The 19,985-nt window shown below is 39.0% G+C and overlaps 1 protein-coding gene across 2 annotated transcripts in view; it reads left to right on the forward strand.

Annotated features, from left to right (window-relative positions):
* TCERG1L (transcription elongation regulator 1 like) overlaps nt 1-19,985 on the forward strand; it is a 176,018-nt gene that overhangs the window by 131,473 nt on the left and 24,560 nt on the right. For both annotated transcript variants that reach the window (XM_081863278.1, XM_081863277.1), the window contains exons 7-8: nt 1,129-1,217; nt 16,429-16,583. In XM_081863278.1, the coding sequence (XP_081719404.1) occupies nt 1,129-1,217; nt 16,429-16,583 (244 nt within the window). The remainder of the gene's footprint in view (nt 1-1,128; nt 1,218-16,428; nt 16,584-19,985) is intronic.

Raw genomic sequence — 19,985 nt, forward strand, 5'->3', positions numbered from 1 at the left:
GAAGCATCACAGAGCAATTTATAAATTAATGTGTGGCGCAGTGAATAAGGTTTCTGGAATTTGATGGACTTAGGTTCAAATCCTTTTTCTCACCTAAAACCTAGCATAATGTGATTGGATTTATTATTTTTCTATGCCGCTTTTAATTCAAATGACTCCCAAAGTGGCTTATAAACAATAAATAACAATAACATCCCACCCCCACCCCACCTGAAATGGAAATGGAACTAGTTGTGATGGTAGCAAATAAATGAATGGTAAAATAATAATTTAATTGAAAGGCACAATAGGATTGAGCCATAACATCTGATGTAGAGTGGTTCTTTTCTGTAACAATCCCGACAATCGTTTTATCTATACACACTTTTTTTTGTATTTTGTACATAAGTATGTTATTATCAAGATTAAGTACAGGACTACAATTACCTTTCTATTCATCTCTTTCTAGTTCTTTTATATTGTTTATTGCTCCCTGCTAAGTTCCTTATAGGTTGATGTATTGTTTGTATGAGTGCAAAATAGCATATGCTTAATTTCAATAGTGACTGCAAGTTGAAGTGAAGCACGTAGTACTGTATAATGATTATTGCAGATATTAATATTGTGAAGCATGAAGTGAGTGGATGCATAATAAATGACTCTTTTTGGAAATAAACATTGTCAAGACCCATAAAAATATTATTCAAAGTTTTACTTGAAGAACTCTTCAAAACAGAAGAAAATAATCAAAGACATATGCTTGACCAAGCGTAATCAGTTCAGCATCTTACAAAATATGAAAAAATCCAAACAGACCTATAAGCAAAGCGCGCTCTCTCTGTATTTCACCTGGAGCTGTTTTCACTGAGAGCTTCATTTACATCTTCATTCCACAGTGTTTTGAGACAAAAGACTAAAGGCAACACCATCCAAATTGGCTATTTGCAACTCAGTACCTTTGTCAACTGAACTAAGGTTACAACACTCAAACGTTTGCTAGCAGAAAACAACAATTTGTTAATTATCAACTCTAAAGATTGAATGTTAAACCTTCATTAATGCAGAGGCATTTTCCATTTCTGTGTCAATTAAACCAATTATACTTAACAAACATGCCTTTTGTTGATCTCTCTATTTTTCCATGTGAAGAATCACCCTTTAAAACTGCTCCCAGATGATGACAATTCTTCAAATGGCAACAAGCCTGTGGCATCCACTCCTGTGCCAGGATCTCCATGGTAAGCATATCTACTCCAGATAGTTTCACTCATCCTATCAGCACTATTGCCACCCAAATGGAGGGTCTGTTTTGCCATGGCCAATGAAACAGAGGAGAAATAAATATCTTGGACATAATGGCATGTTTCACAATTTTCCTTCGAAAACTATCACTGTGACATTTTGCTGCTGGTCTCATAACTGTACAAAAAAATGAAATCAATAATTTTTGTATTTAAACCTGCTCTATTCCTAAAATTCAGAATGGATGCCTAGTTAAAAGTCCACATTAAGTACTGGAAAAAATAAGATTTAATATATATACCAAAATCTCAAAATTATGGTACACGTACCTAGAAGTATGTCTCCTTGAACTCGGTGACACTTACTTCCAGGAAGCCATGGACAGGATTGTGCTGTCAGTTACACAGCAGCCCAGATAAAAAGTCTAGGGACACCAGGGATCTGTTTTGTTTCTTGAGAAATGATATTTCTGGGTTGTACAGTATCTAATACTGCAACAGAACTTCCCCTTCCTCTTTCATTCATTGTATCAGGTGCTGAGGGTGCTTGGGAGCTTCAGGGGAGTAGGCAAAGTTCCATTGTACAAGAAGAAGTTTGTTGCATGAGCAGAATGGCAGGATACAACCCTATCTTGGTGTTAAGACAAAAACACTTCCATTTGTGCATCATGCTAATTCCCATTTTTAGCTGTTGTTATCATGACAACTTCCATGCTTCCATAAAGTTACATGCCACTCCAATCTCCAAGCGGTATGAAATACCAGGGGTACCAGGCGTGCTAACCAGAGTCTGTGTTCCCTTTTGGACAGTTAGGCACAGCAGAGTCTGTGGTGCCTTTATGATATATGGTTTATTTGCACATATATACTACCTGAATCCAGTGGAGGGATCTCCAGCATTACATTCCAAGAGATTCTGACCTCTCCCACAGCCACAACATTGGATTCAAAACATCCTGCTTTTTTGACTCTCCAGCCCACTGCTTAGTAACTGTTTCTTAACTCCTCCCTGTCACTCTAAACTCTCAACTTTTATCCCCTAAAGAAGCGAAGAAGCCTATTCAATTTGTGCTTTCCACACTTAGCCCCTTGGATGCTCTGAACTTCCCAATTGTTTATCCCATGCTCCCTACCAGGCTATCATCTCAAGGAAGCTTGCCTCACTCAATTAGTGCCTGACTCATGTTAATTTCCTAGGATTAAGGAGAGGTCATGTCTTAAGATGTATGCCTGATTTAATTAGCTTTCACATATGCTAATAACAGAAGCTTATCTGTGGGTCCACAACAACTCTTACTACACACTTGTTTCCCCTCTTAATCACACATTAGTCCGACTATTTCCCAGTTCTAACATTCCAACCTTAATTCAGAACTCTGATTCATAACAATACTGTAAAAAACACACCATAATATCACAAAGGAATAACATTAATCATGGCAGAATACCCAATAGAACCATAGAGACTCAATCTGATAATAATAATAATAATAATAATAATAATAATAATAATAATAATAATAATAATAATCTGACACTCAACATCAAGCTGATTCCACCTGATAATCTATCACAGAATCACACTGAAACATGGAGCAATCCTTTAAGGAGCATCTTATTAATCCATACCTATTTAGATAGAAAATCAAAATGTTTATGAAATATTACTACACCCAGTAAAAACCTGGAATTGATTCCCAACCCTCTCCACTCGTAGGTTGGCTCCATGCTTCTGTGGTTGATGTGACATTTCCAGGCATAGGCTGGGATGTCATTTGGAAACAAGAGCAGGAATTCTGAGAGGGACTCCAGGTTGTATAGCTTAAAGCAGATTAAAAGGTGAGTTTCTGATTGCTTCTGTGAAGCCTGCCCCACCCATATTTGCTCCCCTTAGCAGTGCAGCTAGCACAGTTGCAAAGCTAAGCAGGGTCCGGTTTGGTTCCAAATTGGATGGGGAACCATGTTTTGAGATTTCTGCATTTCAGGGGATTGGACTAGATGATACTTAGGGTCACTTCCATCTCTACAATTCTATGATTTATGGCATACTGCAAGGCCATGGAATAGTCATAGCAACTAATGCATCATATTCACAATTCACATACAGGCAAAATACCTAAAGGGAAATGATGTTTGTTTTCTCCTAGGTACATTAAAAGAACATAAATAGGTCATTTGCTTAGAGGAATGTGTGTGCCATTATGAAGATATTTAGACTGGATGTGTGAATTAGTTTAATAAGCAACATATTTCCTTTTTCCTTGTTCTCAGTGGTTCAAAATCTGGATCTCTGCATCCTACATGGTAGTTTTAAACCTCATAATACACCTCAGTTCCTTTTTATTAATCCATAGTGTATTGAAATCCTGTTTAATAGAGTCAAAATGTTCATAGCTTGATGTCACAATTTATTTCCCTATATACCAAGTTTCCTATATACCAGAATTTTTTGTCCTCTCAGGAATGCCTGGAGGGCTAAAAGTTTGTCACACTTGCTCTATAGCCTTGTGAGGTGCATATGGGTATATGGGTATGAATGGATGGGCAGGCAGATGGGGGACACACACACACATATATATAGAGGGAGGAAATGTAAACAGCAGAGCTAAAATACTGTGAAATGCAAAGGTACAGTCTGTAACAGTCCTTTACATTTATCTATCTATCTATCTCTCTATCTATCTTAATTGCTATATCTATGTATATCTCTCAAATGAGACTCATGCTTCATGCATTTGATGAAGTGGACTCTAGTCCACAAAATTTTATACCACAATAAAGGTGTTGCAGCTTTTCCCTATACACATTTAAGTGGAAGTCCCACAGCAGTTAATGGGATGTAATCCTAAGTAAGTCCTAATAAGATCACAACCTTAGTTCTTAAAATGCCACTAGGGTCTTCTTTGTGTTTACAGTGAATCGGTTGGCTAATGGTTATGTACGTTGCTCCTGAAATAGATGGCCTTGGAAGGAAGTAGCTTTCCCTGTGTAAGGGATTTTTAATTAGAGGCTAGATGGCCACCTTTCAGGAGTTCCTGCATCAGCAGGGGGTTGTACTAGACAAGAACAGAATAAGCGCCCTACTGGATCAAAGATCAATCCAGTTTTGCAGTGGCCAGCCAGATGCTTATGGGAAGCCTGCAAGCAGGATATTGGTACAATCACACTGCTTGTGTTCCCCAGACGCCAAGCGCCACAGTACTCTCACCCCCTGTGATTCACAGCAACTGCAATATCATTCCAAGTGTGACTGCTCTATAAATTTGTTGTGTTAGGCATTATAACAGTGACAATTTTATTTTTAAATGCTTAAAATTCTAACATGGAATTTGCCTTTCTTCTTCTCCCTCTCCTCCTCCTCCTCCTCCTCCTCCACCTCCTTCTCCTCTGTAACACATTAGCTCAAATTTTTATCAAGCTATCTATCATGATCCCAATATTTCTTTCCTGATCAGTCACTACCACTTCTGTATATGTGGTTGGGATGTTTTTTACCCCCTTGTACACCACTTTATAATTGCCTACATTAAACATCATTTGTCATTTTAATTCTGTTTTATCCCATTTGGAGATATTTTTTGGGAGCTCCTTGCAAATTTTTTTAGACCCTGAATAATGGTGTCATCAGGAAACTTGACCTCTTACTGCTCACCCCAAACTTCATATCATTTATAAACATGTTTAAGAATGCAAGTTCCAAAACATTGTGGGTGACCCCCCTCCACTTAGATCATTTCAAATGAGAGGCTATTGTTTTGGTTCTTTCCAACTCTATGATTTTATTATTGCTGATATTTCTTGTTCCCTCCAGACAATACTTATTTTCCTCAGCACTGATGCTGTTTAACTAGCATTTGATTCAGTTACAAGCACTACCATGTGATCCAGGTGTTCCTTCTTTCCTAGGCTTGCCATGTTTCAAAAAGTTTGCAAAAAACACAAATTTTCAATTGTTTTTTTTATATATAATTTTTTATTAATTTTCCAATTTTTAACACTAAACAGCAACAACACACAAACATCAGCAAATACAAACACACCCAAAAAATATCATTTCTTAACCTCATTTTCATACACCTCGTTTCTCGGACTTCCCCGTACCTCACCCTTTTTGCATCCTTATTTTGCAATTTTTCAACAACCCTTTTTGCCATTTAAATTTTAAATTTAAACTCATTGTCATTCTCAATTTCACCTTAAATCATCAAACAGTTTTAGCTGCAATTCTGCATCTTCCTTCCCCTTGACATTTTATCACTCCTCTATTTTACAACAGTTCTTAAGATATACTTTAAACTTCTTCCAATCTTCCTCCACTGTCTCTTTCTCTTGGTCGCGGATTCTGCCGGTCATTTCTGCCAGTCCCATAAAGTCAATCACTTTCGTCTGCCATTCTTCCAGTGTGGGTAATTCTTGTGTCTTCCAATACTTTGCTAGAAGGATCCTTGCTGCTGTAGTGGCATACATAAAGAAAATCTTATCCCTCTTTGAAACCAATTGGCCGACCATGCCCAGGAGAAATGCCTCCGGTTTCTTTTGAAAAGTACATTTAAGTACCTTCTTTATTTCATTATAAATCATTTCCCAGAAGGCCTTAATCCTTGGGCAGGTCCACCAAAGGTGAAAGAAGGTACCTTCGGCTTCATTACATTTCCAACATTTATTATTGGGCAGATGGTAAATCTTCGCAAGCTTAACTGGGGTCATGTACCACCTATAAATCATTTTCATAATATTTTCTTTTAAGGCATTACATGCCGGAAATTTGATACCGGTGGTCCATAACTGTTCCCAGTCCGCAAACATAATGTCATGACCTATGTCCTGTGCCCATTTAATCATAGCTGGCTTAACAGTTTCGTCTATTCCACTTCAGCAATAGGTTATACATTCTTGATAAATTCTTAGTATTGGGTTCTAACAATTCTGTCTCTAGTTTCGATTTCTCCACCTGGAAACCAATTTTCCTGTCTTGTTTAAAAGTCTCCATTATTTGATAATAATGGAGCCAATCTCGTACTTTAGACTTTATTTTCTCATAGCTCTGTAATTTAAATTTTCCACTTTCTTGTTCTAAAATTTCAGAATATTTCGGCCATTTAGATTCCATGTTAAGTTTCTTCACCTCCTTGGCTTCCATAGGTGATAGCCACCTAGGAGTTTTATTTTCCAGCAAATCCTTATATCGCATCCAAACATTATATAATGCTTTTCTAACAATATGGTTTTTAAAACCCTTGTGAACTTTAACCTTGTCATACCATATATATGCATGCCAACCAAACCTATTGTCAAATCCTTCCAAATCCAACGTGTCTGCATTCTCAAGAAGTAGCCAATCTTTCAACCAGCAGAAAGCTGCTGATTCATAGTACAATCTTAAGTCCGGCAGGGCAAACCCCCCTCTTTCTTTTGCATCAGTAAGTATCTTAAATTTTATTCTGGGCTTTTTGCCCTGCCAGACAAATTTAGATATATCTTTCTGCCACTTCTTGAAGCAATCTAGTTTATCCACAATTTGTAGTGTCTGAAATAAAAATAACATTCTAGGCAATACATTCATTTTGATCACTGCAATTCGGCCTAACAAAGAAAGCTTCAAGTTCGACCATATTTCTAGATCTTTCTTTACCTCTGTCCAACATTTATCATAGTTGTCTTTAAATAAATTCACATTTTTGGATGTCATATTAATCCCCAAATATTTTACTTTCTTTGCCACCGTTAATCCAGTTTCATTTTGAAAACTCTCTCTTTCGACATTTGTTAATTTTTTTTCCAAAACTTTAGTTTTTTGTTTATTCAACTTAAATCCTGCCACCTGACCAAAAACTTGAATTAATTCTAAAACTCTTTTTGTACTGGAGTCCGGCTCTTGCAAAGTCAATACTAAGTCATCTGCAAATGCCTTCAGTTTGTACTGTCCACAATTTTTCAATTGACTTCCCTAAGATCCAGGACAAAGTGCTGCCTTTCAGAAATTCCCCCCAGATGCCAATTCCGCCTTTGAGAGTTTGGGGAAATCTGGACGTATGGCAGCTCTATACTTTCCAGAGACAATCCCTGGAGTTTGCATGCACACGAAAGCTCATACCTAGAACTAACTTAGTTGGTCTTTAAGGTGCTACTGGAAGGAATTTTTTTATTTTGTCCTGAAAACCACAGTCCTTTTTTTTGGGGGGGGGGGAAGGCTTGTTGGAATGCCTTATTTAAAAGAGAGCTTTAAATTATTTAGGGTTCAGCTGCTGCTCCAGGGTCTCTATAGTTAAAGCTGCAACCCTACATTGGTTTGGGAGTAAGCCCCACTGAACACAGTGGAACTTCTAACTACACATGCGTAGAATAATCAGCACAGTGTTAATCACTGAGGAGACAATAGATGTTCATCTCTAGCAGATATGAACTTTTAAGTGTTGATAACATTGCAGATTAAAACAAAACAAAAAAAAATCAGACATAAGTTTACCTCAAAGACCACTTGCCCTCTTGGCTTTTAAATCAGTGGACCATATTTTGCTGTTGCAAAATGAATGAAGAATGTGTGATACAGAAGGTGATAATCCAAGTTAAACTCAAGCTATAAACCAGGAGTTTTGTTTTTAAAAAGCTAATCTTAACTATCGAGGAAGGAGCCTTGTGGAATCTTGAAGACTATTAACTGTGGTGTCCATTTTTGTGGACTAAACCCCACTTACTCAGATGAAGATGATTAAAAAAACACAGAAGTTTGTCACATCAATTAGTGCTTTTAGAACTATTTTCTGAAGTTTATACCTTTGCAGTGTGATCCTAAACATGTCCTACACCCACTGAACACAATGGTACTTGAATCTGATTGAGTGTGCTTAGTATTGTAGCCTTAGTTTTCAGAAGATTTTATATATAAAATTCTTCTATTGCCACCTTTTTTAATTAGTGTCCTGTGAGTGAAACAAATTACCATACTTTTGCATTTGGATAATTGAAACCTTTATTATGCCAAATAGGGACAAGCAGTGTGCGATTCTGGGAGATGAGACCGATAATGGTTAAATTAAATGTCAAATTGGGTTAGAAGTGAGAAAGTGAAGGCATTTCTAGAGGGAGCTGCCATTTGGATCCATTTCTAAGCACCTCTCCAGAGGGGCTTGCTGGGTTTTTCAGTTAGATGTGGAAAAGGACCATTTCTATTTTAGCTATTACTTTGCTTTTATTAAATAAATACATCGACTTCAGCCAGCCCAGTGGTAACAGTCCACACAATGAATGTGTGTTTTGGTGGTAATCAATTCTCTTTTCATCCATGGTACTGGAAACGCAGACCAGAGAAGTGGAATTTAGAAACAGAGGAGAGAATGAATTGTGGAATGATCAAAATTTCCAGGACAGGGAAATGATCAAGAATTTTATTGGCAAAAAGGCTTCAGAAGATTTTACTCCTGTGCATCTCTTAACATCCCACTACTTAAAAGACTGAGGGTTTCCCTCTTTCATTTAGAATTAGCTCTCAGAACTCAATGTGTTGGCTCCAAGGCAAACATTGTATATGTATATTACAATATATATTACATTGAGCTAACTGACAGTGAATAGATAAATGCCTGCTGTCTTCTACTTTCATGTGTATTCCTCCATTGCAAAAGCAAAAGAGTAAAGTAGAATGTGCAAAATGGTCACCCTTGAAGATGGCTAAGTTTGCTATCATGCTTGATATGAGATACTGCTGCTCTCCCTTCCCAAACAATTAGTTCATCGGCTTCCTATTCAAGTAGCTTGTGAAAGTTTTATTTCTTCTTTCCCATACTGTGCATGTGATGTCACATCATCAGGAGTAAGCCGGGTGCAGAGCCAAGTGCTGCACGGCTTCAATGGCCAGTGGCCTTCCTCTCTTGTGCTTGGCCTCCTTCCATGGCAGGAGGAGGAGGAGGAGCCAGCCATTGAAACTGTGCTGTGCTCGGCTTCCTTTGCCCCCTCGACATTGGGGAGGGGAGCGCCCCTTCCCAAAAGATATGGGGGGCAAAGCAGTTTGGGCCCCATGAGTTGGCACCTCTAGCACAGTGTTGCCCTGGGGCAGGCGAAAAGAAATGGCCATGAGATCAATCAATCAACTGATCTCACAAAGTCAATATAGATAGAAATACAAGAATAATTGTAAATACCACAGTACAAACACAATAATAAATCTTAAAACAAAGCTAGGAAGTCATGCACGGGTGGAGGGAAGTCTTTGAGTCACGAGGGGGGAAAGCATGGAATAATTAAGTAAAAACTAAATGTGGATTTACAATGTAATAGAAAATGTGAATGTATGAATATGAGAAATACGAAATTCTATGTAAATATTATGTACATGCATTGAAACATCAATAAATGGATCAAAAAAAGAAAGAAAAGAAAAGAAATGGCCATGATGAAAATGGGAAGTGGGACATGATGGCAGGGAGGGTAGGCAGGTAGTGGCACATTCCCATTGTGCCTCAGGTGGCAAAACAGGATGGGCCACCCGTCTTAAGAATCTTCTTGCCTCACCATTCTGCAGGAGTTGGGGGGCCCTCCTCCCACTTTCTGTTTTAATGGATGCAGATCAGGGGTAAAATTGGGCTTGGCTTGGAAATGAATTAGACCATTTCCTGATTGTTTGGAACATGGCTCAGCTTATTTCCAATGCCATCCACAGGGGGCTCGCCCACCCTTATCTCTAACTGCTTGGAAATTGTATCTTATTTGGGACACTTATCTACAGCTCTGAATATTTATTAGCTTTTATATTATGTATTTAGTTCATATCCTTATATTCCTTCTAAGGGCCTGCTAGGGTAGTTCACCGTAAAATACAATGAACAATACAAGCCAAGCAATAAAATCAGCATAATAAGTACAGTTGCAAGCCTTCCCACCCCACCGCAAAATAGAAAGCCCAGCTATTTCTTGTATTCATAGATCTGTTAGGCTGTGCCACTTCATAGTTCTAGGGATAGGTGAATCAATCTATTTCAAGCACTTTTGCCCCTGTTCACCCATAAGTTCATTAATACCCCCATTTCTGCACTAATCTGTGCATTTAGAAAAGAATAATCTGCACCCAAAAAAAACCCCCATATTTATTTAAGTCCTACTTTAAAATGCCTACTTTTTCCTGCAAAATATGCATTTCTAAATATATTTTCTCTTTAAAGCTGCATTCTTACATGTATCTTGATTTAGTCCCTGTGGAACACCCTCCCATCAGATGTCAAAGAAATAAACAACTACCTGACTTTTAGAAGACATCTAAAGGCAGCCTTGTTTAGGGAAGTTTTTAATATTTGATAATATTAATAATTATTGTATTTTAGTATTTTACTGAAGGCCGCCCAGAGTGGCTGGGGAAACCCAGCCAGATGGGCGGGGTATAAATAATAAATCTTTATTTATTTGTTTATTTATTTATTTATTATGTTTTTAAGTCGAGAATTGCACCTGAACATTCTGGAAGTGCAAAAGCCAGCGGATGTGCACATTAGTTCATTTGGGAGGTGTGGATCAGCTCAGTTCTTGCTGAAATTTGCCAATATTTAGTTCCTCAAGCATTCTTTTGAGTTTTTCCAGTTTTAGCCCTTTGCTTTGAGCTGAACGAAGGGTTTATCTTGAGATGATTTGGAAGATCAGTGATCAGGATCACCTACGGTTATTTGTTAATTCAAAGCAGTTTGTGAGGCCTGCTCATTTGTCTGAGGCTGCCATTTTCCTTTGTCCAAAACTGTCCCATTGGTTGTGAAGAGACAGGCAGGATGCTGTTCCAGCCCCACTCAAGGTTAATAGCAGCTCTGTGGTTTTGATTAGCTATAGGGCATGGGAGGAAAGGCTTACAAATTCTTAACTGGTATATGAGAACATCCATAGAAAGCCATATGCAGAGGTCTCTGCCCCTGATTGTTACTGACACTAATAATATGAGTGTTTATGCATTCATTGGTGGCACTCGATATTATTCTTCATATAATCCAGATATTTATTTTACTGAGACAGTACGTTTAGTCTTATGTTAAATCAATTAAGTACTGATTTATCCTCCTGTTCTCACATCACATGCTGGCTCCTTAATGTGCATGCTTCCATGGGCATGATATTTATAGTACTTTAGCTTTCTGCTTCTTAAGCTTTCTATCAACTTCAGTGTGATCTACTGTGAGCTAAAAACCTGGTCAATGATGTGCTTACAGTTTCTGAGCTGATTAACAGGGTTGGTAGTGGAATTAAGAACCATGCTTCCGAAACATGCACAAAAACAATCATAAAATTTCCCTTGAACATTATTACAAAAATCACAGGAAAAAATGTTTATCCAATTCATAGTTCAACAAGAACAATAATTTTAAACTAAGTATTTTCTTCTTTAATCTGGAGATGAAAAAATCCTTTATCACAGATGAAAATTGCCCAGTAGATATCTTTCCAAAGCCATTAGGTATTACCAATAATTTCAGTAACATTTTGCTGTAATTTAATTACTCCTAATTTATTATGTGAAAACTAATTCCATCTTCCTACTGCTTAATTTTATTAATCTTTCATTTATATGCAAGCTTTCATTCTGAAATCTAGCTTCCTTCCTCCATCTGACACCTACCATACAGATAAGAGTTTAAGGGTTTTTTGGTGCCCCTGTGGAGTATTTATGATTGGTAATAAAATAACATTTAGTGAAAGTTTAATATATATTTTTCCAATGACACTTATATTCATACTCTGAAGTTCAAATTTTAGAAATCTGCTTTAATCCCAAAATTAACTTTGTTATCTAAATTCTGCTGGTTCTCTATTAGATTCATTTCAGTTGTTAGTAAAATGAATCTAGTGATGCCTACCCTTATAATCCCTTATAAATGTCTGTACAATGTATATCTGGTTACAGATAGGTAGCCGTGTTGGTCTGCCATAGTCAAAACAAAACAAATTCCTTCCAGTAGCACCTTAAAGACCAACTAAGTCAGTTCTTGGTATGAGCTTTCGTGTGCATGCACACTTCTTCAGATACACTGAAACAGAAGTTTCCAGACCCTTCTATATAGTGAGAAGGTGGGGAGGGGTATTACTCAGAAGGGTGGTGGGAATGGGTGATTGGCAGATAGCTGTGATGAGCCTGTTGACGACTCTTAACGACTGCAATAGGTCTTACAGGAAAAAGCAAGGGGTGAAAAGGTGAAAAATGGCTTTGTCATGTATAATGAGATAAGAATCCAAGGTCTTTGTTCAGACCAGGTTTCTCCATGGTTTTAAGTTTGGTGATAAGTTGTAATTCAGCAGCTTCTCTTTCCAGTCTATTTCTGAAATTCCTTTGTAGTAAAACAGCTACTTTGAGATCTTGTATAGAATGTCCTGGGAGATTGAAGTGTTCTCCTACTGGTTTCTCTGTCTTGTGATTCCTGATGTCCGATTTATGTCCGTTTATTCTTTGGCGTAAGGTCTGGCCTGTTTGTCCAATATAGAGAGCTGAAGGACACTGTTGGCATTTTATGGCATACACAATGTTGGACGATGAGCAATTAAATAGTCCCGAGATGGTATGTGTGATGTTGTTGGGGCCAGTAATGGTGTTGTCCGGGTGTATGTGGCAGCAAAGTTGGCATCTGGGTTTATTGCAGGCTCTGGTGCCAGTGTCCGTGTTAGGTCTGGTTGTAGTATTATTGTGGGTTAGGAGCTGTTTAAGACTGGGTGGCTGTCTGTAGGCAATGAAAGGTCTTCCTCCCAGAGCTTGAGAAAGAGAACTGTCATTGTCCAGGAGAGGTTGCAGATCTCTGATGATGCGTTGTACTGTTTTAACTTGGGAGCTGTATGTGATGACTAGAGGTGTTCTGTTATTTTCTTTTTTGGGTCTCTCTTGCAGCAAGTTCTCTCTGGGTATCAGTCTGGCTCTGTTGATCTGTTGTCTAACTTCATCTGTTGGGTATTTTAGTTCTAAAAAGGTTTGCTGTAGATCTCTTAGGTGAGAGTCTCTGTCTGTAGAATTGGAACAGATGCGGCTGTAACGTAGTGCCTGGCTATATACAATGGACTGTTTGGTATGTTTGGGATGGTAGCTAGAGGCATGTAGATATGTTTGTCGGTCAGTTGGTTTACGGTATAAGGTGGTGTCTATGTGCCCATCCTGTATTTTTATAGTAGTGTCCAAAAAATGTATTTCTTGCATAGATTGATTCATTGTTAGGTTGATTGTGGGGTGAAAATCATTGAATTTCTGGTGGAAGGTGTTCAGGGTCTGTTGACCATGTGTCCAGATGATAAAAATATCGTCAATGTATCGCAGGTACAAGAGAGGTTTGAGTGGGTAGGAGTTTAGGAAACGTTCTAAATCTGCCATGAAGATGTTGGCATACTGTGGGGCCATGCGGGTGCCCATTGCTGTGCCGCTGATCTGAAGGAACAGGTCATCACCGAATTTGAAGTTGTTGTGGGTAAGGACAAATTGGCAGAGTTTGGTGGCAAAGTCCGCTGTGGTTTTATCTGAAATGGTGTTCCTTATAGCTTGTAAACCATCGTTGTGTGGGATGTTGGTATACAGAGATTCCACATCCATAGTAGCTAGTATAGTATTGTTGGGAAGATTATTTAAAGATTGTATTTTCCTCAGAAAATCTGTGGTGTCACGTACATAGCTGGGAGCACTGATGGCATATGGTTTCAGAACAGAGTCCATATAACCGGAGACACCCACTGTAATAGTGCCAATACCTGAAATGATGGGGCGTCCTGGATTGCCTGGTTTGTGTATTTTAGGTAGAAGATAGAAAGTTCCTGGTCGCGGTTCTGTTGGTGTGTTAGTGAGGATCTGTTCTTGGATGTGTGGGGGTAGCTCCTTAACAATCTTGTTCAGTTCTTTTTTGTATTCTTGTGTGGGGTCTGAGTCCAATTTTATGTAAAAGGCGGTATTGGAAAGTTGTCTGTGAGCCTCCTGAATGTAGTCAGTTTTGTTCATGATGACGACAGCTCCACCTTTGTCCGCTTCTTTAATTATAATGTCTGGGTTGTTTCTGAGATTATCTATGGCTCTCCTTTCAGCATGGTTTAGATTTTGTTGTAAGCGATGGTGTTTTCTGGTCACATCTGTTTGGATTCTGTGGCGGAAGCAGTCAATGTACAAGTCCAGTGTGGTATTGCGCCCATCAGGAGGGGTCCATGTGGAGTCCCTTTTAGTGTAACATTTTTTCGGTGGTAGTTGGTGGTCAGTGTTCTGTTGGGAGGGTGGTTGTTGTTCTCCAGTGGGTTGAGAGGTGTTGTGTTGTGAAGTTGTTGCTTGTTCTGCTTAAACAACTCCTAACCCTAACCAGTCTTAAACAACTCCTAACTCCTAACCAGTCTTAAACAACTCCTAACCCACAATAATACTACAACCAGACCTAACACGGACACTGGCACCAGAGCCTGCAATAAACCCAGATGCCAACTTTGCTGCCACATACACCCGGACAACACCATTACTGGCCCCAACAACATCACACATACCATCTCGGGACTATTTAATTGCTCATCGTCCAACATTGTGTATGCCATAAAATGCCAACAGTGTCCTTCAGCTCTCTATATTGGACAAACAGGCCAGACCTTACGCCAAAGAATAAACGGACATAAATCGGACATCAGGAATCACAAGACAGAGAAACCAGTAGGAGAACACTTCAATCTCCCAGGACATTCTATACAAGATCTCAAAGTAGCTGTTTTACTACAAAGGAATTTCAGAAATAGACTGGAAAGAGAAGCTGCTGAATTACAACTTATCACCAAACTTAAAACCATGGAGAAACCTGGTCTGAACAAAGACCTTGGATTCTTATCTCATTATACATGACAAAGCCATTTTTCACCTTTTCACCCCTTGCTTTTTCCTGTAAGACCTATTGCAGTCGTTAAGAGTCGTCAACAGGCTCATCACAGCTATCTGCCAATCACCCATTCCCACCACCCTTCTGAGTAATACCCCTCCCCACCTTCTCACTATATAGAAGGGTCTGGAAACTTCTGTTTCAGTGTATCTGAAGAAGTGTGCATGCACACGAAAGCTCATACCAAGAACTGACTTAGTTGGTCTTTAAGGTGCTACTGGAAGGAATGTATATCTGGTTATTGTTTGTTCTACCCCCATCCAGCCCTGGCATGGATGGATAAATATAGCTGGTGGATTAATTATATATGGCATACATCATGCAAAACAGCTGGAGACTCCTTTGTCCCACCAGCCTGCATCAATTTAGAAATGAACCATGGCCTTAAAAAAAGAGTATTTCTTTCTTTACCATATTGTGTTGCAGTAGTAACCTATTATTATGGCAATTACAATTACTAGTTGTGAAATGTGCTGATAATTGTGAGTGATGATTTCTTAACATATACCAGGGTCATGAAACAATGAAATTTATTCCAACAGCTCTGCTGGGGAGCCAGCTTTTGCAAAGTTTACATCCTATTATTGCATGACATGCTTGTATAAAAATACATTATTGGGTATATGGATTTTTTTTAAAGGGCCAAACTATACATGACAAATCCATGACAGATCTTCTAAAATGTAGTCATGGTGGGCAGATTGCCTATTAGTTCAATGGTGGTGGCAGCAGTGTTCAGCTTTTGCCACCATGTACCATTACCATGACCAAATTCGTCCTCCCCAAGATGCTTCCTTTCCCCTGCAGGAGGAAATTGCATTTATCATTCTTGGGATAGCAGCAACTCTGGGGAGGTGACATTTATTTGGAAAATGGCCAAGGTGTAAGGGTTAAATAGCCTTCACCATGGCACTGATGTGAACAAGTTAGCAGCCTCCAACAGCTTCACATGAATGTAGAACTATGGATGGAATATGCATTAACTTATGGGAAATACCAAAGTCCTATTCTGTTTAGCACCTTACTGGCCTCAACTGTACATACTGGCCCAACCCTTCCTTTGTGTCCATATTGCCCAACTGTGCTCCCCTCCACACATTGCAGGGAGAAGGTCTGAAGTGGGGAGCTATTTTTTACACATGAAAGCTCTGTGTGCAATCATTGTTCCAAATTGCAAGGAGAATCTACACAGCCGGGCCAGATAATGGGAATTCAATGCAGCAGATGGGGTCACCATGCATAGGCCTACTTTCTTGAGAACCATGGCTGGGAACACCAGCATAAGACTAGAATTAGCACTGCAAGAAATATCTTTCTTCCCACACTGTATTTGAGATTCTCTAAGCCTAGTTTGTTGATTGAAATAGGTGTATAGTCTGGACTGGAGATGACCGAGTCTTCTTCTTCAACCCTACAATGCAGTTGTCAGTATGGGAGAAGCCTGTGGATCTAAAGAATCGTGGTGATATTAACAGAATCATTGAAGACCCACCTCATAAACGCAAACTGGAAACTTCAGCAAGTAACTAATGCTGTGATTATTTTCATCTATTTAAATTTAAAAGATGTCTATTTAGATCTGAGATGATGGCCATGAAATATGCAAAGTTGAATGTCAAATTATCGTAACTTGAATGTTGATCTTGTGTTAGTTCAGCATCTGATATTTGAATGGTCTCTTCATCAGTTCTGATTTACACTAAAAGGTCTAATATTTAAATTGCTGGTTATTACTGGAGTACCCCAAATGGCTTGCGACCAGGTTAAATGAAGAATTGCCTCCTCCTACGTGGACCTTCTTATCAGTTATGATAATCTATGGAGACCTTACTACCACCAAGAGAAGGGTGGTTGAAGGAAACTTGAGATAGAGCCTCTTTGGTGGCAGTGCCCCACTTGTGAAACTTTGTGTCAAGAGAGGTTAGAATGGCATTCATGATTTCTAGCTAGGTAGTTAAGACAGTTTTATTTTCATTGTACCAGATGTCACTCCTCTATATTATTTATAATTCTGGATTTTAAAAATCAAAGTTTATTTTATTAAAATATATATTTCTGTAAACTCCTTTGTGGACCAAAAGGCAACATAGAAATGTTTCAAAAGATAAATTATGTTAAGATGGGCACCCACCTGTTGTGATCAGGGAGTCAAGAATTCTTTATGTCAACCTATTTTTAAAACCTGACCCTAAACATGTTTAAATGGAAGCAGGCCTGGCGGGTTTCACTTCTGCCAAAATGCAATTAGACTTGGGATGTTAGCTCAAATCTGCCTTCTTTTGTCTTCCATGCAGTTATATTTCATTTGTTCTTATCAGAAATGCCCCAGCGTAGCTTGTTTTATCCAAATGTTTTATTGACTATGCTGCCCAGGGGAGCTGTCCTGTAATAAATGATTATTTAACCCAGCTGTAGGAAACAAATCTCAAAGATCCATCTCGCTGGAATGATGGAAGATTTGGCAGAAATGTAGGTACTTCCGTCCAAAACATGGTATTGTTAGTCAATCTTCAGACACCGGAGACTTCTTAAAGACATCCTTGGCACTAAGAAAGAATTATTGCTGCTGAGCTCAGATATATTTTAAATTGTATGTGTTCTATATATGTATGTGTCTGTGTGTGTATTGATGCAATATTTTTAAAGTCTAGTACTGGTGGGCAAATCAGCAGTGCTCGCTTATCTTTTGCTAGGAAGGAAACACCTTCGAGCATACATATTTTCCTTGTTGCGCTTATGCGACCAAGATGCAACTTTCATTTAGAGCTTATTCCAGGATGACCAAGCAGCCTGCACAACTTGTCAGTCACCAAGTCAAACATAGCTCGTGTGTGAGCTGCAAGCCCCAGGCAGGCAGAAAATCCTATGGATGCATAGGAAGTTTCCTCATAGTGATCCATCTGAACTGACTGGTAACAGCACTTTGGGGTTTCAGACAGGGAACTTGCCCAAAGTCCCCTGGTGATCTTCTGGCTGCAAGGCATGTACTCTGCTATACTACCATGGTTATTTATTAAATTTCTATACAGGTGGCAACCATATTAGGTGCGTCCAATTGTCATGCGATCGTTGACACGTGGGTCCTTTTGTACCTGGAAGGAGGCAGAACTGGGGCGGAACAGAGGTGGAGCAGGGTGGAATGGGGCAAGGCATGCTTATACGTGTTCTGTTGATGCAAGCGGGAGCCGGGAACGGAACTCCCATGCAAAATGGTTGCTGCCTGTACCATCCTTCACTCGTGGAGCTCAGAGCAGTTTACAATATAAGAACAGAAATGCACAATGTAGTAACAAACAACTACAATGCTACCCCACAGTTTAAAAGGCCATAGATTGTTTAATTAGCCAAAGACTACTAATGAGCTAAAGCTTTCCCCAAAGACACTACAGTGGTGCCTCGCAAGACGAAATTAATTCGTTCCGCGAGTCTCTTCGTCTTGCGGTTTTTTCATCTTGCGAAGCACGGCTATTAGCGGCTTAGCGGCTTAGAAAAAGGGGGGGAGGGGGAAAACTCGCAAGAACTCGCCCGACGTTTCGTCTTGCGAAGCAAACCCATAGGGAAATTCGTCTTGCGAAGCACCTCAAAAGACAGAAAACTCTTTCGTCTAGCGAGTTTTTCGTCTTGCGAGGCATTCGTCTTGCGGGGCACCACTGTATTTATAGATCAGAAGAAGAAAAGTCATTTTATATTAAGTTCTTATATATCTATTTGCTATTTTTATTATTTCTTATGATGATTGATCTGAAATCACTCATATTAATCCCACAAGGAGATGCTATAACAAATGGGGTCATTTATGTGCAGCTATGCTGGCTTAAGTGAGGTATACCCACAGTGATGTTAGAACAATATATTTCAATCCCCTTTTGAACATTAATTGAAATCATGAAAATATGTCCTTTCTGGAGGGTATTTGAAACAGCAATAACCAGGATTGATACTGTTTCTAGTATGAATATTTTATCGAAGGCAAGGTATGAAATAAGCATAAGTAACCTTATTGTAGATATATAGAATATTTCATGTAACAGCAGTGCTCGTGCAAAACCTCTGTTCATTTATGTTTCAATAGTTGTTTCAAGAACAAAGTTCTTAATTTGTTGTGTCTGATGATCACATAAGAGGTGAACTCAAATTGTTGCTTATTACTAGCTATGCTCATAAGGAAATTCAGTATAGTAACAGAGCCACTATGCATGGACTTCCCCATTTTCTTCAACATCATCATAAAAAATATCCCCACTGCACCACCCTCAGAGAATGCAAACTCCCCCCCCCCCCCAAAAAAAACCCCACACACATTCAAGATAACTTTTATGGAGCTGTTTGTTTGCACTGTAGCTAGGCTTACCGTGTCAGAAAACCAAACATTCTGGCAACAGGTTGGGTGCAAAGCATGTTATACATAAAGCCTTGGCATGGAATTGCCACAGGGACCACATTCTAGCAGGGAGGGCACTGACGAGCCCAGGACCTGCTCCAGTGAGAGCTGACAATAGGGCTTGGAGTTAAGATCTTGAGGCTTGGTGCTGGTCATGGATGAAGATCAACTGGGAATTGATGGTTCAGAGCAGAACCAAGTGGGTCCAGAACAGAAGGTGTATGTATAGCAATATATAAATAAATAAGCATAATTGGTGGGGGAAAGAAATGGCTCTGTCCTATGTTTTTCTTGAAATAAGGGGGGGATATAACCAGGCCATTTTCCCATGCCAACTGCAGCTAGAGTTCTTATTAGTATATTTCATAACAAAGATAAAGCCAGAAAAATGGTCACAAGATAAACAGCCCAAATAAACTACATTTTAAGTGTCCCATTGAACTGAATTGTGGTGTTATTACAACTTTAATTAGACTGCTGCGGTGGACAAAAGTGAGACTAACCATAGTTATCAGAACATTATAGGTTAATAGCATCTCTTCC

The sequence above is a fragment of the Podarcis erhardii genome (genome assembly GCF_964252035.2).
Source record: "Podarcis erhardii genome assembly, chromosome: 5".
Lineage (NCBI taxonomy): Eukaryota > Metazoa > Chordata > Lepidosauria > Squamata > Lacertidae > Podarcis > Podarcis erhardii.